General features: G+C 45.1%; 1 protein-coding gene across 1 annotated transcript; it reads left to right on the top strand.

The window, feature by feature from the left end:
- The first annotated feature begins 842 nt into the window (after positions 1 to 842).
- Positions 843 to 12,801, top strand: Ccdc28a (coiled-coil domain containing 28A). The gene is made up of 6 exons (XM_045158915.1): positions 843 to 967; positions 2,410 to 2,608; positions 5,799 to 5,962; positions 7,029 to 7,183; positions 8,285 to 8,307; positions 12,251 to 12,801. The coding sequence occupies exons 2-6, from the start codon at positions 2,451 to 2,453 to the stop codon at positions 12,303 to 12,305; spliced, it is 555 nt and encodes a 184-aa protein (XP_045014850.1). The 5' UTR covers positions 843 to 967; positions 2,410 to 2,450; the 3' UTR covers positions 12,306 to 12,801.
- The last annotated feature ends 2,212 nt before the right edge of the window (positions 12,802 to 15,013 follow it).

The following is a 15,013-nucleotide window of genomic DNA, read 5'->3' as shown; positions in this document are numbered from 1 at the left end:
AGAAATAGGCAGGGAGAGAGGAAGAGGGAGAGAAAGAGACAGAATGGGCGTGCCAGGGTTTCCAACCACTGCAAACAAACTCCAGATGCGTGCGGACCCTTGTGCATCTGGCTTACGTGGGTCCTGGGGAGTTGAATCTGGATCCTGTGGCTTTGCAGGAAAACGCCTTAACCGCTGAGCCATCTCTCCAGCCCTCGGAGTCATCTCTTAACCAGGGATTGTGACACCTACCTCATACATAGGTCGGTGGTGAGGTAAATCAGGGGCGTGGCGGAGCAGGTCTGTAGTTCCAGCCTTTGGGAGGCGGAGACAGCACGATCAGGAGGTTCAAGGCCATCCTCATCTAAATAGTGAGTTTCAAGCCAACCTGGGCTACCTGAGAACCTGTCTCAAAAAGAAAAAAGAAAAGAAAAGAAAAAGAGGCATAAAGAAGTGTGAGGTTGAGCGCTACCACAAGCGAGGGCCTGAGCTGAGCGGTTACTAAAAGTGGCTGTAAGAGACTCTCGCTTGGGGGCGTAGTCCCACACGAGCCTTGCCGAGTCTGGGCAGCGAATCCCAAGGGCAGAACCGCTGCCACGGCAACGCTTTGCCCCGCCCCCGGAAGCGCTCGAACAGCCTGCTGGGAATTGTAGTGCGCGGGGAGGGCTGACACCGAGGATGAGGAGGAGGCGGCGGCGGAGGCGCAGCTCCCGGAAGGGAGACGAATTTACAGTCCCTCCCTCCACACGGCTCTCTGCCTGCGGGTCACAGAGCCTAAAGCGAGGCACCCAGGCACAGCAATGCGGGGCGCCGACGCTGGGGAGCAGGAAGGGGCGGGGCTTCCGCCTCGGGCAGGAGGCCCGCCCCTGACGTCACTTCCGTAAACAAAGGGCGCTGCGGAGGCGCGGGTCCCGGGATGTGATTGTGAGCAAGGATCTCGCTGCAGCTGCGGCAGTGGCCTCCGGACGCTCGGGGACGTTTTTTGCAGGTGAAGGAGGGGGCCTGGGGTCCTTCTTCCTCGGGTACGTAGTGGACTAAAGGGGCCCCGCAGCCACCTGCTTTGAGTCCTTCCAGCACCCACTCTGGTCGCGCTGCTGGGTGCTGGGTGCTTGATGGGTCATCGGTCGGTTGGGGAAGGGAAATTGGAAGAAGTCAGGCAAGACCTAACATTCAGAACCGGCGTGTGAGCAGTTTCCCGTCGTTGAAAATTCCCCCGGGTGCTTGATGGATGTGCATGGATTTCGGTGGCCTTGTGACAAGTGTCACCCTTCCAGAAACGAAGAAATCTTAAGGTCTGGCCCCGAGGAAACCATGGTTTATTAACGGTGCTTTACCTGTTAGGGGTTTTCCTTTTTCTTGTCTCACTAGATGTGTGTTAGAATCCTTAAGTTAGGAGGCTGGTTATGTTTATGTGTATCATAAATGTATACAGATCCTCCTCTGATCTCTGCAGAACTGGTTGTCTGTATTGGGTCATCTTTTTTTTTTTTATTTACTTGTTTGCAGGCAAAGAGAGAAAGGGAAAGTAGGAAAGAAGAGAGGATGGAGGGAAGGAGAGAGGGAGGGAGCGAATGGAAGGAATGGGAGAATGGGCGCGCTAGGGTCTCCTGCCCTCCAAATGCTTTGTGCATCTGGCTTTACGTGGGAACTGGAGAATCTGAAGAGGCTGTCAAGCTTTGCAATCAAGAGCCTTTAACCGCTGAGCCATCTCTCCAGCCCTTCTATTCAGTCATCTTTTAAGTTTCATTTAATTTGTATTGTATTTTGAAACAATCCCAAAATGACTTCTGTTACCAAGAAAAGCTTCTTAAAGGAAAAAAAAATGGCTGACTTTTAAGTGGATTTACAATTGGCATTTAAGCGTATTTACAATTGGAAACTGAGATTGGAGACTAGCGTTAGGTCTTTGCCCATAGTTTCTCTTGTGACTGATGCCATATGAACTTGGTGGCTTCAGTTCCAGTGCCCGCGGTACTGAATCCATACAATAGCAAAAAAAAAAAAAAAAAGCAAAAACAAAACAATCAGTTTTCATTAAAACTCCCAAATAATTATTCCAGTAGTGACAGTAATGTTTGAATCCTTTTGGATAGTTGTGGCATGATTAAATGCAACATAATCCTAAAGCCTAATATTCCTAAGGCAATCTATAATCCAATGGGTGCTCCTTCCCCATAACTCACAACAGCACCTGGCTTGTGGAAGAGAATCAGTAGAAATCTGTAACATGTGTGAATGAAGAAAATGGTAAAAAAAAATTATCTACTAGGCAGTTTTGTGAAAGATTTTCATGCACTTTAGTCAAGTGGATTCAACGTAAAGGATCCTTATTCTAACTTTTCTCTTTTGGCCTTTCTTCCCTTGCCTATGGAAGGGGCCTTGGGCGCTTTCCCTTGGCGTCTGTGCTTCATTGCTGGATTCTGTATTTAGGTCTTAAGACATTGCCCTTGGTACAGCAAGGAGCTTGAACAATGGAAGAGCGGAAGGTGAAGAGGAAGAGTCCTAAGTCTTTTAGTGCTCACTCGACTCAGGTTGTTAATACCAAAAAAAATGCCATTCCCGTGAGTAAAAGTACAGGGTTTTCACATCCCATATCGCAGTCAACCTCTCAGCGGCCAAAGCTAAAAAGGTGAGTTCTTTCTTAAAAGATAATTTATCTTTATTTATTTGAGGGACAAAGAGGGGAAGAGCGAGAGGGAGGGAGGGAGGGAGGGAGGGAGGGAGGGAGGAGACAGTGGGCACACCAGGGCCTCCAGCGACTGCAAACGAACTCCAGACACATGTGCCTCTTTGTGCAACTGGCTTATATGGGTCCTAGGGAATCAAACCTGGGTCCTTTGGCTTTATAGGCAAGTGCCTTAACCACTAGGCAACTCTCCAGCCCAAAAGGTGAGTTCTTTGCCTTGACATCTTCTCAGAAAAGTGCTGTTAAGTAATTATCTTCTCATGACCTTTTCTTCTCTTGGCTTAACTGGCCTCCCTCCCTCACCCCCTCCACCCCTCCTCCCTCCCTTCTGTCCTTTCTGCCTTCCTTCCTGTGTGTGTATGTGTGTGTGAGAGAGGACAATCTTAGGTGTCATTCCTATATTTGAGACAGGGTCTCACCAGCCTGGAGCTCACCAAGTAGGCTAGACTAGTTGGCCAGCAAGTCCTAGGGATCCGCCTGTCTCTGTCTCCAGTGCTGGGGTTATACACATGTACTGCCATGCTCAAATTTTTGTTGCTTTTTTTTTTAATTATTGGAAACTTTAATATATAGACACATTGGAAATTGGTTGTATTCCCATCGGGTTGCTCTTTTTTTTTTTAAGTTTTTTTTTAATTATTTATTTATTTATTTGAAAGAGACAGACACACAGAGAAAGACAGATAGAGGGAGAGAGAATGGGCGCACCAGGGCTTCCAGCCTCTGCAAACGAACTCCAGATGCGTGTGCCCCCTTGTGCATCTGGCTAACGTGGGACCTGGGGAACCGAGCCTCGAACCGGGGTCCTTAGGCTTCACAGGCAAGCGCTTAACCGCTAAGCCATCTCTCCAGCCCATCAGGTTGCTCTTATGTCCCCTCTCCCTTGCTCCAATTCTAGTGAGGCCCTCCTCAGTGGGACTATCTGTAGTCATTCTGGGGTCATGGATGCACTAGTCAGCTCCTGTGGGAAGGACAGTACCCCCCAGCATACCTTCCCACCCTGTGGCTCTTACATTCTTTCCATCCCTTCTTCCACAATGTTCCCTGGGCCTTGGGGGGAGGCGTGTTAGAAGTTTCCTTTAGCGTTGAGCTCTCAGCAGCCCCTAGATTTCTGCCTTGATGAGTTTTGAGTCACCTCAGTGTCCACCGCCGTCTCCCTTGAGAAGGTTCTCTGGCTAGCACTGGCAGCGGCACTTACGCTTGATCTGCCATTTCCTCTGTAGCGTTTCCCGGCCCCTGGCAGGTGCGATGGAGATTACCCATCTCATGCTCAGCACGTGGTTTTCTCCTCTTGTCATTCTGCTGTTCCTTGTGTCTCCCCAGTGTTCACCACCCTCTGTAAAAGCAGGTTCTCTAACCGAGTGTGAGAGCAGCATTGATCAAGGAGAAAAACATATGTACATTGAGAAGACTTTTGACAGGTGTAACCTCTCCATTTAACCAAAGAGCACTGTAAGCTCCCCTCTGTAGCCTATGACCTCCTAAGCCATAGGCTTCTGACTTGGTTCTCAGTACCAAGCGTGAATTCCCTCGCACTGAACGGGACTCGTGTCCAATCAGAGAACAGTTGACTGTCCCTATAACTTATGTGCCATTATTGCCCTGGTGTGCATGTCTTGCCTTTTGTAGCTCGCAGGATCCACTGCTTGTTTATGCTGTTGGTGACTTCCATCCCCCAGCAGCTCACCCAGTGCTTTCCAGCAGCTAGCTTCCATCTCAGTTCCAGATTGATTGCTCAGTGTCCCGTGACTGCAGCTTGTAGTGTGTTCAGCAACAGTGTATTACTGTTTAGCTCCAGTGCATAACCTATGCTTCGACTATAGTCTGCATTGTTTTGGAGACCTCGTGGGCCTCTGACCAATGGCTCACTGTGGTCAGGTGGGTGGGGGGTGACCCAGTTCTGGCATTGGGATTTACCAGCAACAACCTATGGTTTCAGGGTCAACTTTTCTCCACTCTAGCAGGATACTTCTGCCCAAACTGTCTCTTTAAGCAAGTTGTATCTTTTAATTAGCTAACAAAGCAGTAGGGTCTGTCCCCCCCCCACACCCAAGTAGGGTCTCACTCTAGCCTAGGCTGACCTGGAATTCACTGTGCAGTCACAGGGTGGCCTTGAACTCACAGTGATCCTCCTACCTCTGCTTCCCGAGTGCTGGGATTAAAGTAGGGTTCAGTACCTCATCCTCCCCTACTTCTGTCACCACCTAGACCCTCCCACCCTTGTGTTGTGTCCCTCCACTTGCCTGCCCACTATCCTTCCCGTCTTCCCTCCCTGCTTCTCACTGCAGACCCCATTCAGGCTTCCTAACCAGCACTGCAGCGCTCACTGTAAGCTCAAAGTCAACCACACCATTCCACGCTAGGATCTGCAGATGAGAGAGAACATGCATTGTTTGGCTTTCTGAGCCTGAGTTGGCTCACTTCAATATTATGTGGAGACTAACTGAAAGTGGACATATGTATCTGTCACATGCTATTGTGTGTGCCCTTTCCATGTCTGTTCCACCCTCGCTTGTTTGCTTAGCCTCCTTAGGCTTTACAGGCAAGCAAACTGCTAAGCCATCTCTCCAGTGCAGCAATTTCTTTTTCTTTTTGGTCTTTCGGTGTAGGGTATCACTGTAGCCCAGGCTGACCTGTAATTCAGTAACTAGTCTCAGGGTGGCCTCAAACTCACAGCCACCCTCCTACCTCTGCCTCCCGAGTGCTGGGATTAAAGGCGTGCGCCACCACGCCCGGCTTCTTTTTCAAGTTTTTATAGTCCAACAAATACTGTGTGAATATATTAAACTTTTTGTATGTCTTAGTGGTTACATTTTATACATTTGAGATTTTTCACAAACTGTTCTCTTCTTTTATTTTCTTATATTTTTTTTAAAAATTTTTATTAGCATTTTCCATGATTATAAAAAAATATCCCACAGTAATTCCCTCCTCCCCACCCCCAACACTTTCCCCTTTGGAATTCCATTCTGTTCTCTTATTTCTTTCTGGCTCCAGGGTTCTAGCTTTATTTAGCAGTGATTGATTCTGACTTCTTGTTTTGACGAGAATCCACACGATTCTCTAGTGAGCAAAAGTTCGATCTAGAGTGCTGTGGAAGCTGTACCCAGAGTGCACTGTGTCGTGTTTGCAGAGTGGTGAGAGAAAAGAGCAGGCCTCAGGGAGGAGAGAGCAAAGGCGCTCAGGGCACTCCGATCCAGCACTCCTTTCTGACGGACGTCTCCGACGTGCAGGAGATGGAGCGAGGGCTCCTCAGTCTTCTGAACGATTTCCACTGTGGGAAATTGCAAGCATTTGGTGAGTTACAAATATTTCTTGTTACCAGTCTTTCTTTCAGATGCTTGCATCCTATTTTGTGCATGTATTTTGTTTTTCCTTTTATTTTTTAAAAATTATTTTTATTTGAGAGAGAGAGAGAGAAGGGGTGGAGCGGGGGGTGGGGTAGGGGGAGAGGACCTCCAGGCTGCTGTGAACAAACTCCAAATGTGTACAGCTCTTTGTGTGCACGTGTGACATTGCATGCTTGTGTCACTGTGCGTCTGGCTACGTGGGACCTGGAGATTTATACGTGAGTTCTTATGCTTTGCACTCTCAACCGCTAAGCCATCTCTCCATCCCTTCCTTAAAAAAACAAAAAAAAACAAAAAAAAAACAAAAAAAAAAACTTTTAATTTAATTTAATTTTTTTATGAGAAAGTGAACTGGCGCACCAGGGTCTCCAGCCACTGCATTCAAATTCCAGACTCATGTGGCACCTTGTGCCCACATGTTACCTTGTGCACTTGCATCACCGTGTGTATCTGACTTTCAAGGGACCTGCAGAGTCAAACATGGGTCCTTAGGCTTTGCAGACAAGCACTATAACTGCCAAACCATCTGTCCAGCCCATTTTGTTCTTGCTTTTTAAATATTGCCATCTCCCAAGCCTTGCTCTTATTTTTGTAGGTTGGTGGTTTTCCTATCAAAAACTTGTTTCAGGGATGGAGAGATGGCTCGTGGTTAAGGAACTTGCCTGTGAAGCCTAAGGACCCAGGTTTTCTTCCCCGATACCCACATAAGCCAGATTCACAAGGTGGCACATGCATCTGGAGTTCGTTTGCAGTGCCCAGGAGTGCCTGCTTTCTCTCACACTCTTTATCTGTGTATCTCTCTCTCTCTCTTTCAAAGAAAAAAAAAAAAACCAAAAACTTGTTTTGCTCCCAGCAGTTGGGAGGCCAAGGCACAAAGATTGAGGCTAGCTGGACTACCTAGGGAGACTCTGTCTCAAATCAAATATTTCAGGTCACCTAGAGTTTAAAAACTGGTCCTCAGGGTTATGGGTTTTAACATTAATATTTATTAATATTCTGGAATGTTCCCCCAGGAAATGAGTGTTCCATAGAACAGATGGAGCACGTTCGGGGAATGCAGGAGAAACTAGCTCGCTTGAATCTGGAGCTCTACGGGGAGTTAGAGGAACTACCGGAGGATAAGCGCAAAGTAGCCAGTGATGCCAACCTGGACAGGCTTCTGTCTGATGTAAGTATAACTCTCTTCTCTGTTATTTAAGGAAAAATCAAACAAACAAACAAAAAAAACGTTTTAAGCCAGGTGTGCTGGCTTAACATTTTTATATATTTTTATATTTTATTTTTACTTATTTATTTGGGAGAGAGAAAGAACAAAGAAGAGGAAAAGAGAGAGAGAGAAAGAATGGGTATGCCAGGGCTTCCAGCCACTACAAATGAACTCCAGATACATGTGCTACCTTGTGCATCTGGCTTAAGTGGGCCTTTAGGAATCGAACTGAGGTCCTTTGGCTTTGCAGGCAAGCACCTTAACCACTAAGCCATCTCTCCAGCCCCAATGTATATATTGTTCCAAAAAGATTTAGAGACAACTTCTTAATATTTTATTTTATTTGAGAGAGAGAGAGAGAAATAGGCAGGGAGAGAGAAAGAGAGAGAGGGGGGGGAGGGAAGGAGAGAGGGAGGGAAAATGGGTACACCAGGGCCTCCAGCCACTGCAAACAAACCACAGATGTGTGGGCTTAGGTGGGTCCTGAGGAATTGAACCTGCGTATGTTGATTTTGCAGGCAAGCACCTAAATCACTAAGCCATCTTAAAGAGACAAATTTAATAAGTGCTTCTCAATCTAATAGTCATATAAGATGTAATAGGCTGAATTCTTAAAAAACTCACATTTTTATTTTTTTAAATTTATTTTCCTCTCTAAGTTTGTTCAGAGAAGCTAATTTACAGTTATTTTGTGAAAAGGTACATCCAAGTTCTGTAAGTCTTTTCCTAATACTTTGCTCTCTGGGGCTGGAGATATAGCTGAGCAGTTAAGGTACTTCCCTGCAAAGAAAAAGACCTGGGTTCAGTTCCCTAGTACACATGTAAAGCCAGATGCACAAAGGGACACATGTGTCTAGAGTTTGTTTGCAGGGCTAGAGAGCCTGGTGTACCCATTCTCATTCTGTATCTCTACTTGCAGATAAATAAATAAATAAAATAAATATTTTGCTCCTTCCTTTAAAGAAATCTTACATGAAAAGTTATCTAAAAGCATGCTTAACAATGATATGCTTATATTTATCATATAAAAATTAATACTACATTTGTTTCTTTGTGTTACAGTTAGAAGAATTGAATTCTTCTATGTATCCTTTGCCTACCGTCAACAGTGAAAAGTACATGATCTATATTTTTCATGAATAATCTGTTTTATTTTATTTACTTGGGCCATGTCTCTTTCCTAAACAGAATTTTCTCATTGTTTTGTATGCTGAAAATTTTTTTCTGATTCTGTTTTCCATTGCTTTTGAATTTTAAAACAAATTTAATTACCAGTTAAGTCATGAAAATTATGTCTATATTGCATAGAACTTAATTTGGACCAGGTATGGTGGCACACACCTTTAATCCCAGCTGAGGTAGGGGGATCACTGTGAGTTTGAGGCCAGCTTTCGCTATGTAGTGAGTTCCAGGTCAGTGAAGGATAGAAAAAGACCCTTCCCCAGAAAGGAAGAGAGGAAGGGAGGGAGGGAAGAAAGGAAGGAGGAAAAGGAAGAAAGAAATTAACTTGAATCTTAGTGTATAAGACCACTTGGAACTACTGTATCCACAGATAACAGTCTGTACTTTAATGCCATCACATAAAAGTTTTGGTGCATAAAATTGAAAACCAAGTATCACTAAAGTATAGCCTTCAAGAGATGCTTATTAGCTTGGGCAATGACATTGCATAATTAAGTGTGCAAGTGTTTTACGGGATTAGCTTAAAGAAGAACACCGGGCCTTGGTGGGATTCTTGCATTTTGATATTTTAATTAAAAAAAAAATTTCAGGATCTTTTCCAAATGTATTTTTAACGTAATGGTAAGCATAATTGTTCAGTACAAAAGAACAATAAGAATTAAGCCTGGTAGCAGTTAAGCGCTTGCCGGTGAAGCCTAAGGACCCCGGTTCGAGGCTCGGTTCCCCAGGTCCCACGTTAGCCAGATGCACAAGGGGGCGCACGCGTCTGGAGTTCGTTTGCAGAGGCTGGAAGCCCTGGCGTGCGCCCATTCTCTCTCTCTCCCTCTATCTGTCTTTCTCTCTGTGTCTGTCGCTCTCAAATAAATAAATAAATAAATATTTAAAAAAAAAAAAAAGAATTAAGCCTGGGGCTGGAGAGACGGCTCAGCAGTTAAAGGCACTGGCCTGAGTTTGATTCCCTTGTACCCATGTAAAGACAGATACACAATGTGGTCCATGTGTCTGGAGTTCGTTTGCAGTAGCTGAAGGCCCTGGTACACCTATGCTCACTCTCTGTCTTTCTCTTTCTCAAATAAATAATAAAGAAGCAAGCCTAGGACTGGAGAGATGGATGGGTGGTCCATTGATTGGAGGAACTTGCTTAAAAGGCCTGCCAGCATGGGTTCAAGTCCCTAGTATCCATGTAAAGCTAAACTCAAGACGAGAGTGGCACAAGCATTCTAGGATTTATTTGCAGCATCAAAAGACCATGGGACCCCCATGGTCACACACACACACATGCGCAAATAAATAAACTGCCCTGCCTATAAAATACTTTTAATTTAATTTAAGAAATAAAACATCCCTTTGAACCAGAAAATGACATAGAAGGGACCCCATGGTCACACACACACACGTGCCAATAAATAAAATAAACTGCCCTGCCTATAAAATACTTTTAATTTAATTTAAGAAATAAAACATTCCTTTGAACCAGATAATGACATAGAAAGGATTGTGGTTATAGAGTCTAATGATCTATTTAAAAATGTTTAATTAATTGGTACCAAACTGACTGTATTTGCTGAATATAAAACTAATTAATAAAAAAACTAGACAAAAATTCAAAAAAATAATTAATTTATTTGAGAGAGTGCAAGAGAGCGCAAGCGCACACCAGGGCCTCTAGCCGCTGCAAACAGACTCCAGATGTTATGCGCCACCTTGTGCATCGGCCTTTACATGAGTACTGGGGAATCAAGCCTGGGTCCTTAGACTTCACAGGTACACTCCTTAACCACTGGGCCATCTCTTCAGCCCCTAGGATCTGATTTTTGAAATGCATTCCACATTTTGATGATGGGATATTTCACAAGTTGTTGAACATCTGACAGGATCTTTGGTAATAGGGAGTAATTGCTACATATCTATGTATGTGAAAATGACCATACTCTACAGGATGTGGATAAATTAGAAAAGCTGGCAACCCTAACGTTATAGATGGTTGCTGACTGCTCAGTTGTGAAGTGACAGGGGAAGTGTCTGCATGTCTCATCACAGCGCATGGCCGGCGCTGCGGCTGCTCACCGTGTCCAAGCGTTGTGTGGTGACTTGTACACACATCAGCTCAGCTGCTCGACACCCAGAAGTCAGCGGTATTATACTTCTCATCTTGCAGCACTATAAGGAAAGTGAGTTTTTAAAATATTTTATTTACTTCTTTATTTGAAAGAGGGGGAGAGAGGGAGAGAGAATGAGTGTGCCAGGGTCTCTAGCCACTGCAAGTGAGTTCCAGACACATGCGCCACTTTATGCATCTGGCTTACAGGGGTTCTGGGGAGTCAAACCTGGGTTCTTAGGCTTTGCAGGCAAGCACCTTATACACTAAGCCATCTCTTCAGCCCCATGTTGTTTTTTTAAATTTTTTTGTTGTTCGTTTTATTTATTTATTTATTTGAAAGTGACGGGGGGGGGGAGGCAGACAGAGAAGGAGAGAGAGAATGGGCGCGCCAGGGCTTCCAGCCACTGCAAACAAACTCCAGACGCGTGCGCCCCCTTGTGCATCTGGCTAACGTGGGTCCTGGGGAATCAAGCCTCGAACCGGGGTCCTTAGGCTTCACAGGCAAGTGCTTAACCACTAAGCCACCTTTCCAGCCCCCATGTTATTTTTTGAATTGGACCTTGAACGATATGTATGTACCTGGTAAACAAATAGTTTAGGTTCAAGGGGAAAATGACAGGCAGTGGTGAGAAAGGAAGAAAGTATATGTAGGAATTCTATCTTATTTACTGTCTCCTTGAGTAACAGTTAAGATTCTGAAATGCTTGTAGAGGGGTGATGACTTTATTTTATTTTTGGAGTTTTTCAAGAACACTCCTGAGAAGGTAAAGTGGTATCTTTTCAAATTATGTTTAATGTAGTAAATCTTTTAATATTTGACTTCTATCAGCTCCTTAATATTAAAACAAGTCTTGATGCATTAAAAATAAGTCTGGGCACTGGAGAGATTGCTCAGCGGTTAAGGCGTTTGCCTGCAAAGTCTAAGTACTTGTGTTTGATTCCCCAGTACCCATGTAAAGCCAGGTGCACAAAGTGGCACATGCATCTGGAGTGTTTTTTGTACAGTGGCTGGATGCCCAGGGATGTCCATTCTCTCTGTCTTTCTCCTATCTCTCCATGCATGCAAATAAATAAATAAATAAATAGATTAAAAAATAAAAATAAGGCTGGACAGGCATGATGGTGTATGCTTGTAACTCCAGCCCTGTGGAGGCCACAACAGGAGGATCTTTAAGTTCAAGTCTGCATAGATAGACCCTGAATAAATAATTAATAAATAAAAATAAATAAATTTAAAAATTCTGAGTTCTGTTGGAACCTGGAATATAAGTATTGAGACAATGATTTTTGTTTGAAACGCTTCAAATTCTGCACATACTGTAGTTTTATGTTCAAATGTTGTCCAAGATGGTCAGCAACACAGCAGCCTCCCCTTTATTTTTTATTTTTTTAAGATTTATTTTTATGTAGAAACAGAGAGAGATAGAGAGAATGGGTATGCCAGGGCCTCTAGCCACTGCAGATGAAGTCCAGACGCAGGCACCACCATGTGCATCTGACTTACATGGGTCCTGGAGAACCGAACCTGGGTCCTTAGGCTTTGCAGGCATGCATCTTAACTGCTAAGCCATCTCACCAGCCCCAGCCTCCCCTTTAAGCATAGTCTTTCTCTCCTTCCCTTCTGTCTTCCCTTTTACCTCCATTCTCCTCTCTCACCTCTACCACTTAGCTCCTGAGCATAGTTTCCCAAAATTGAAAAGAAGTGCTCACTGTCAAATGGAACTCTTCTTAACGGATAAATTCAGACAAAAGCTCCACCTGGCAGATGTACAGGACGTGCCAAACACTTCCACCAGCTAAATGGACCTGCGCCCTTGCTCGGGATGTGCAGAGAAAGCAGCATTCTTTCCTTGTCCAGCCAAAGCCGCTAGCAGAGTCATCTTCCGCAATAGAAATTAAAGTAATTAAAGTACAAGTGCCATGATTGCTTCCACGTACTGCTTCTAGTAACTCCGCTCGCTTTAACGCACTGTGACTGGAGGGCCAGGCGGCCGCGCAGGTTGAATCAGGATCTGGGATGCTGAGCCCTCCTGCTGTGCTTGCTGCTGTTGCCTTACCGGGTTATACTTGAAATGCATCGTGCTGAATGTTTGTTCTTGGGGGGCTGAACGTCCTTCCTCAGCTCGCCTCGCTTCCTCCACTCGGTGGGTCACCGGTGGGGGTGGGCAGGCCTGTGTGGCGGTTTACGTTAAACAATCAGTACACATGCAGGTACGTTTTCCTATGGCCAGTGATGAAATGTTCAGTGAGTATTTGTGAGATTTGCTATTTTTAATAAAGTGATCGTTTTGAATTAGTCTGTATCGTCTTCAATCTGCGTTCAGTCTGCGAAAGTAAATTGTAACGGGACATGGTCGCACGTGCCTTTGATCCCAGCACTGGGGAGGCAGAGAGAGGAGGATCAGAGTTCCAGGTCAGCCTGGGCTAGAGTGAGACGCTACCTCAAAGCAAACACCAACAACAAAAAGTAAACTGTGATTATAAAGATTGAGGGTTTTTTTTTTTTTTTTTGACATCTTCACAGAGTTCTGTCTCTTCTACACATTCAAGCGAGGTGGGGTAAAAGGGCGTGAACTTCAAAGTTAGACCTTGACTTTGATCCCCCTTCTGCCCTCAGCTTTGTGAGGTCTGCTCAAGGTGAGTTGAACCTGTGTTTCAAATCATGAAGATGAGGCCGGCCGTGGTGGTGCAGCCTTTAATCCCAGCACTCGGGAGGCAGAGGTAGGAGGATCACTGTGAGTTCGAGGCCACCCTGAGACTACATAGTGAATTCCAGGCCAGCCTGAGCTAGAGTGAGACCCTACCTCGAAAACAAACAAACAAACAAAAAAAAAATCATGAAGATGAGGACAGTAACCAACTGCTGGGGTCTGAGTGGGAGTGGAAGGGCTGGGAGAGACGTTCAGCCCAGAAGCTGCCAGGACTGCACGGCAGACGTGAGCTCCAGGACCCTGTCTACCTTCCTTTCCGTGTGCCAGGCAACACTCTGCCCTCATCTCTCCCCTCTTTAACTTAGTGTGCATATCCATTGTAAGAAAAAGTTGAATTAGCTGGTGGTGCACGCCTTTAATCCTGGCACTTGGGAAGCAGAGATAGGAGGATCTCCAGGAGTTTGAGGCAACCCTGAGGCTACATAGTGAATTCCGGATCAGCCTGGACTAGAGTGAAACTACCTCAAAAAACCATACCAAAAAAAAGTTGAATTGCAGATGACTTCTACTATAAGAGAGACCTGACAATGGTGTGTATACTTCCAGATTATTTTTGAAAGATCCTACCTTTTTTTTTTTGGTTTTGTGTTTTTGAGGTAGGGTTTCACTCTAGCTCAGGCTGACCTGGAATTCACTATGTAGTCTCAGGGTGGCCTTGAACTCACAGTGATCCTCCTACCTCTGCTTCCCGAGTGCTGGGATTAAAGGTGTGTGCCACCACACCTGGATTTTTTTTAAATTAATTTGCGGGCTGGAGAGATGGTTTAGCTGTTAAGGTGCTTGCCTGCAAAGCCAAAGGACCCAGGCTTGATTTCCCAGAACCCAGGTAAATCAGATGCACAAGGTGTGCATATATTTGGAGTTCATTTGCGGTGGCTAGAGGCCCTGGCACGCTCATTCTCTATGTATGTGCCTCCTTTTCTCTCTCTCTCTCTCATAAATAAATAAAATTTAAAAAAAGTGTTTGAGAGGTGAGAATGGGCCTCCTGACACTGCAACTGAGCTTCAGATGCATTTCCACTTTATGCGTCTGGCTTTCCATGGGTACTGGGAAATTGAACCCAGGCTGTTAGATTTTACAAGCAAGTGACTTGAGCCATTGTGCCATCTATCCAGCTCCATTTAAAATTATTTTTTAATTTAAAATTTTAATTTAAAAAATTTGTTATTTTTTCATTTTCGAGATAGGGTCTCACTCTAGCCCAGGCTGACCTGAAATTCACTATGTAGTCCCAGTCTGGCTTTGAACTCATGGCAATCCTCCTACCTCTGCCTCCTAAGTGCTGGGATTAAAGTTGTGCGCCACCACGCCTGGCCCAACCAGTTCCAATTTTTCACTTGCTTTTTGCACTTAATGTAGTGTGAACACAGAGCTACATACAGAAGGAAGAAGGTTTTGTAATATATAAGAGCATTTTGACCAAAGCCATTAGAAAATAGGCAATAATAATTAAAATCGTTGCTGTTGTGTTTTGTCCCTCCTGTCTAAGATGAACAGCAACAAGTTTTTTACATTGCCTGCTGAGGGTGAAGACATTAAAACAAGAAACTTCCATCTCCCACGCAGCTTTAAGATCCCTGGTGCAGCGGCCATGCCCTTTCTCCACCGAGGTTCCCAGCTCCTTGCAGAGCTGCTGGTCCCAGCAGCAGCCCAGGGGGATCCCACAAAAGCGACAGGTCTCCCACCCTTCCACTGCAGGCCTGGTGGAGGCTGGAAATGGAGCCAGACTGGAATCTAGCAGATTTCTCTCCAACTAAGTGGGTGCACGGGCACTTTCCCGGTGGGCGCCCTCCTGC

This window comes from Jaculus jaculus, chromosome 9 (genome assembly GCF_020740685.1).
Source record: "Jaculus jaculus isolate mJacJac1 chromosome 9, mJacJac1.mat.Y.cur, whole genome shotgun sequence".
Lineage (NCBI taxonomy): Eukaryota > Metazoa > Chordata > Mammalia > Rodentia > Dipodidae > Jaculus > Jaculus jaculus.
The sequence above is the reverse complement of the archived record's forward strand: the minus strand, read 5'-3'. Positions and strand labels throughout refer to the sequence as shown.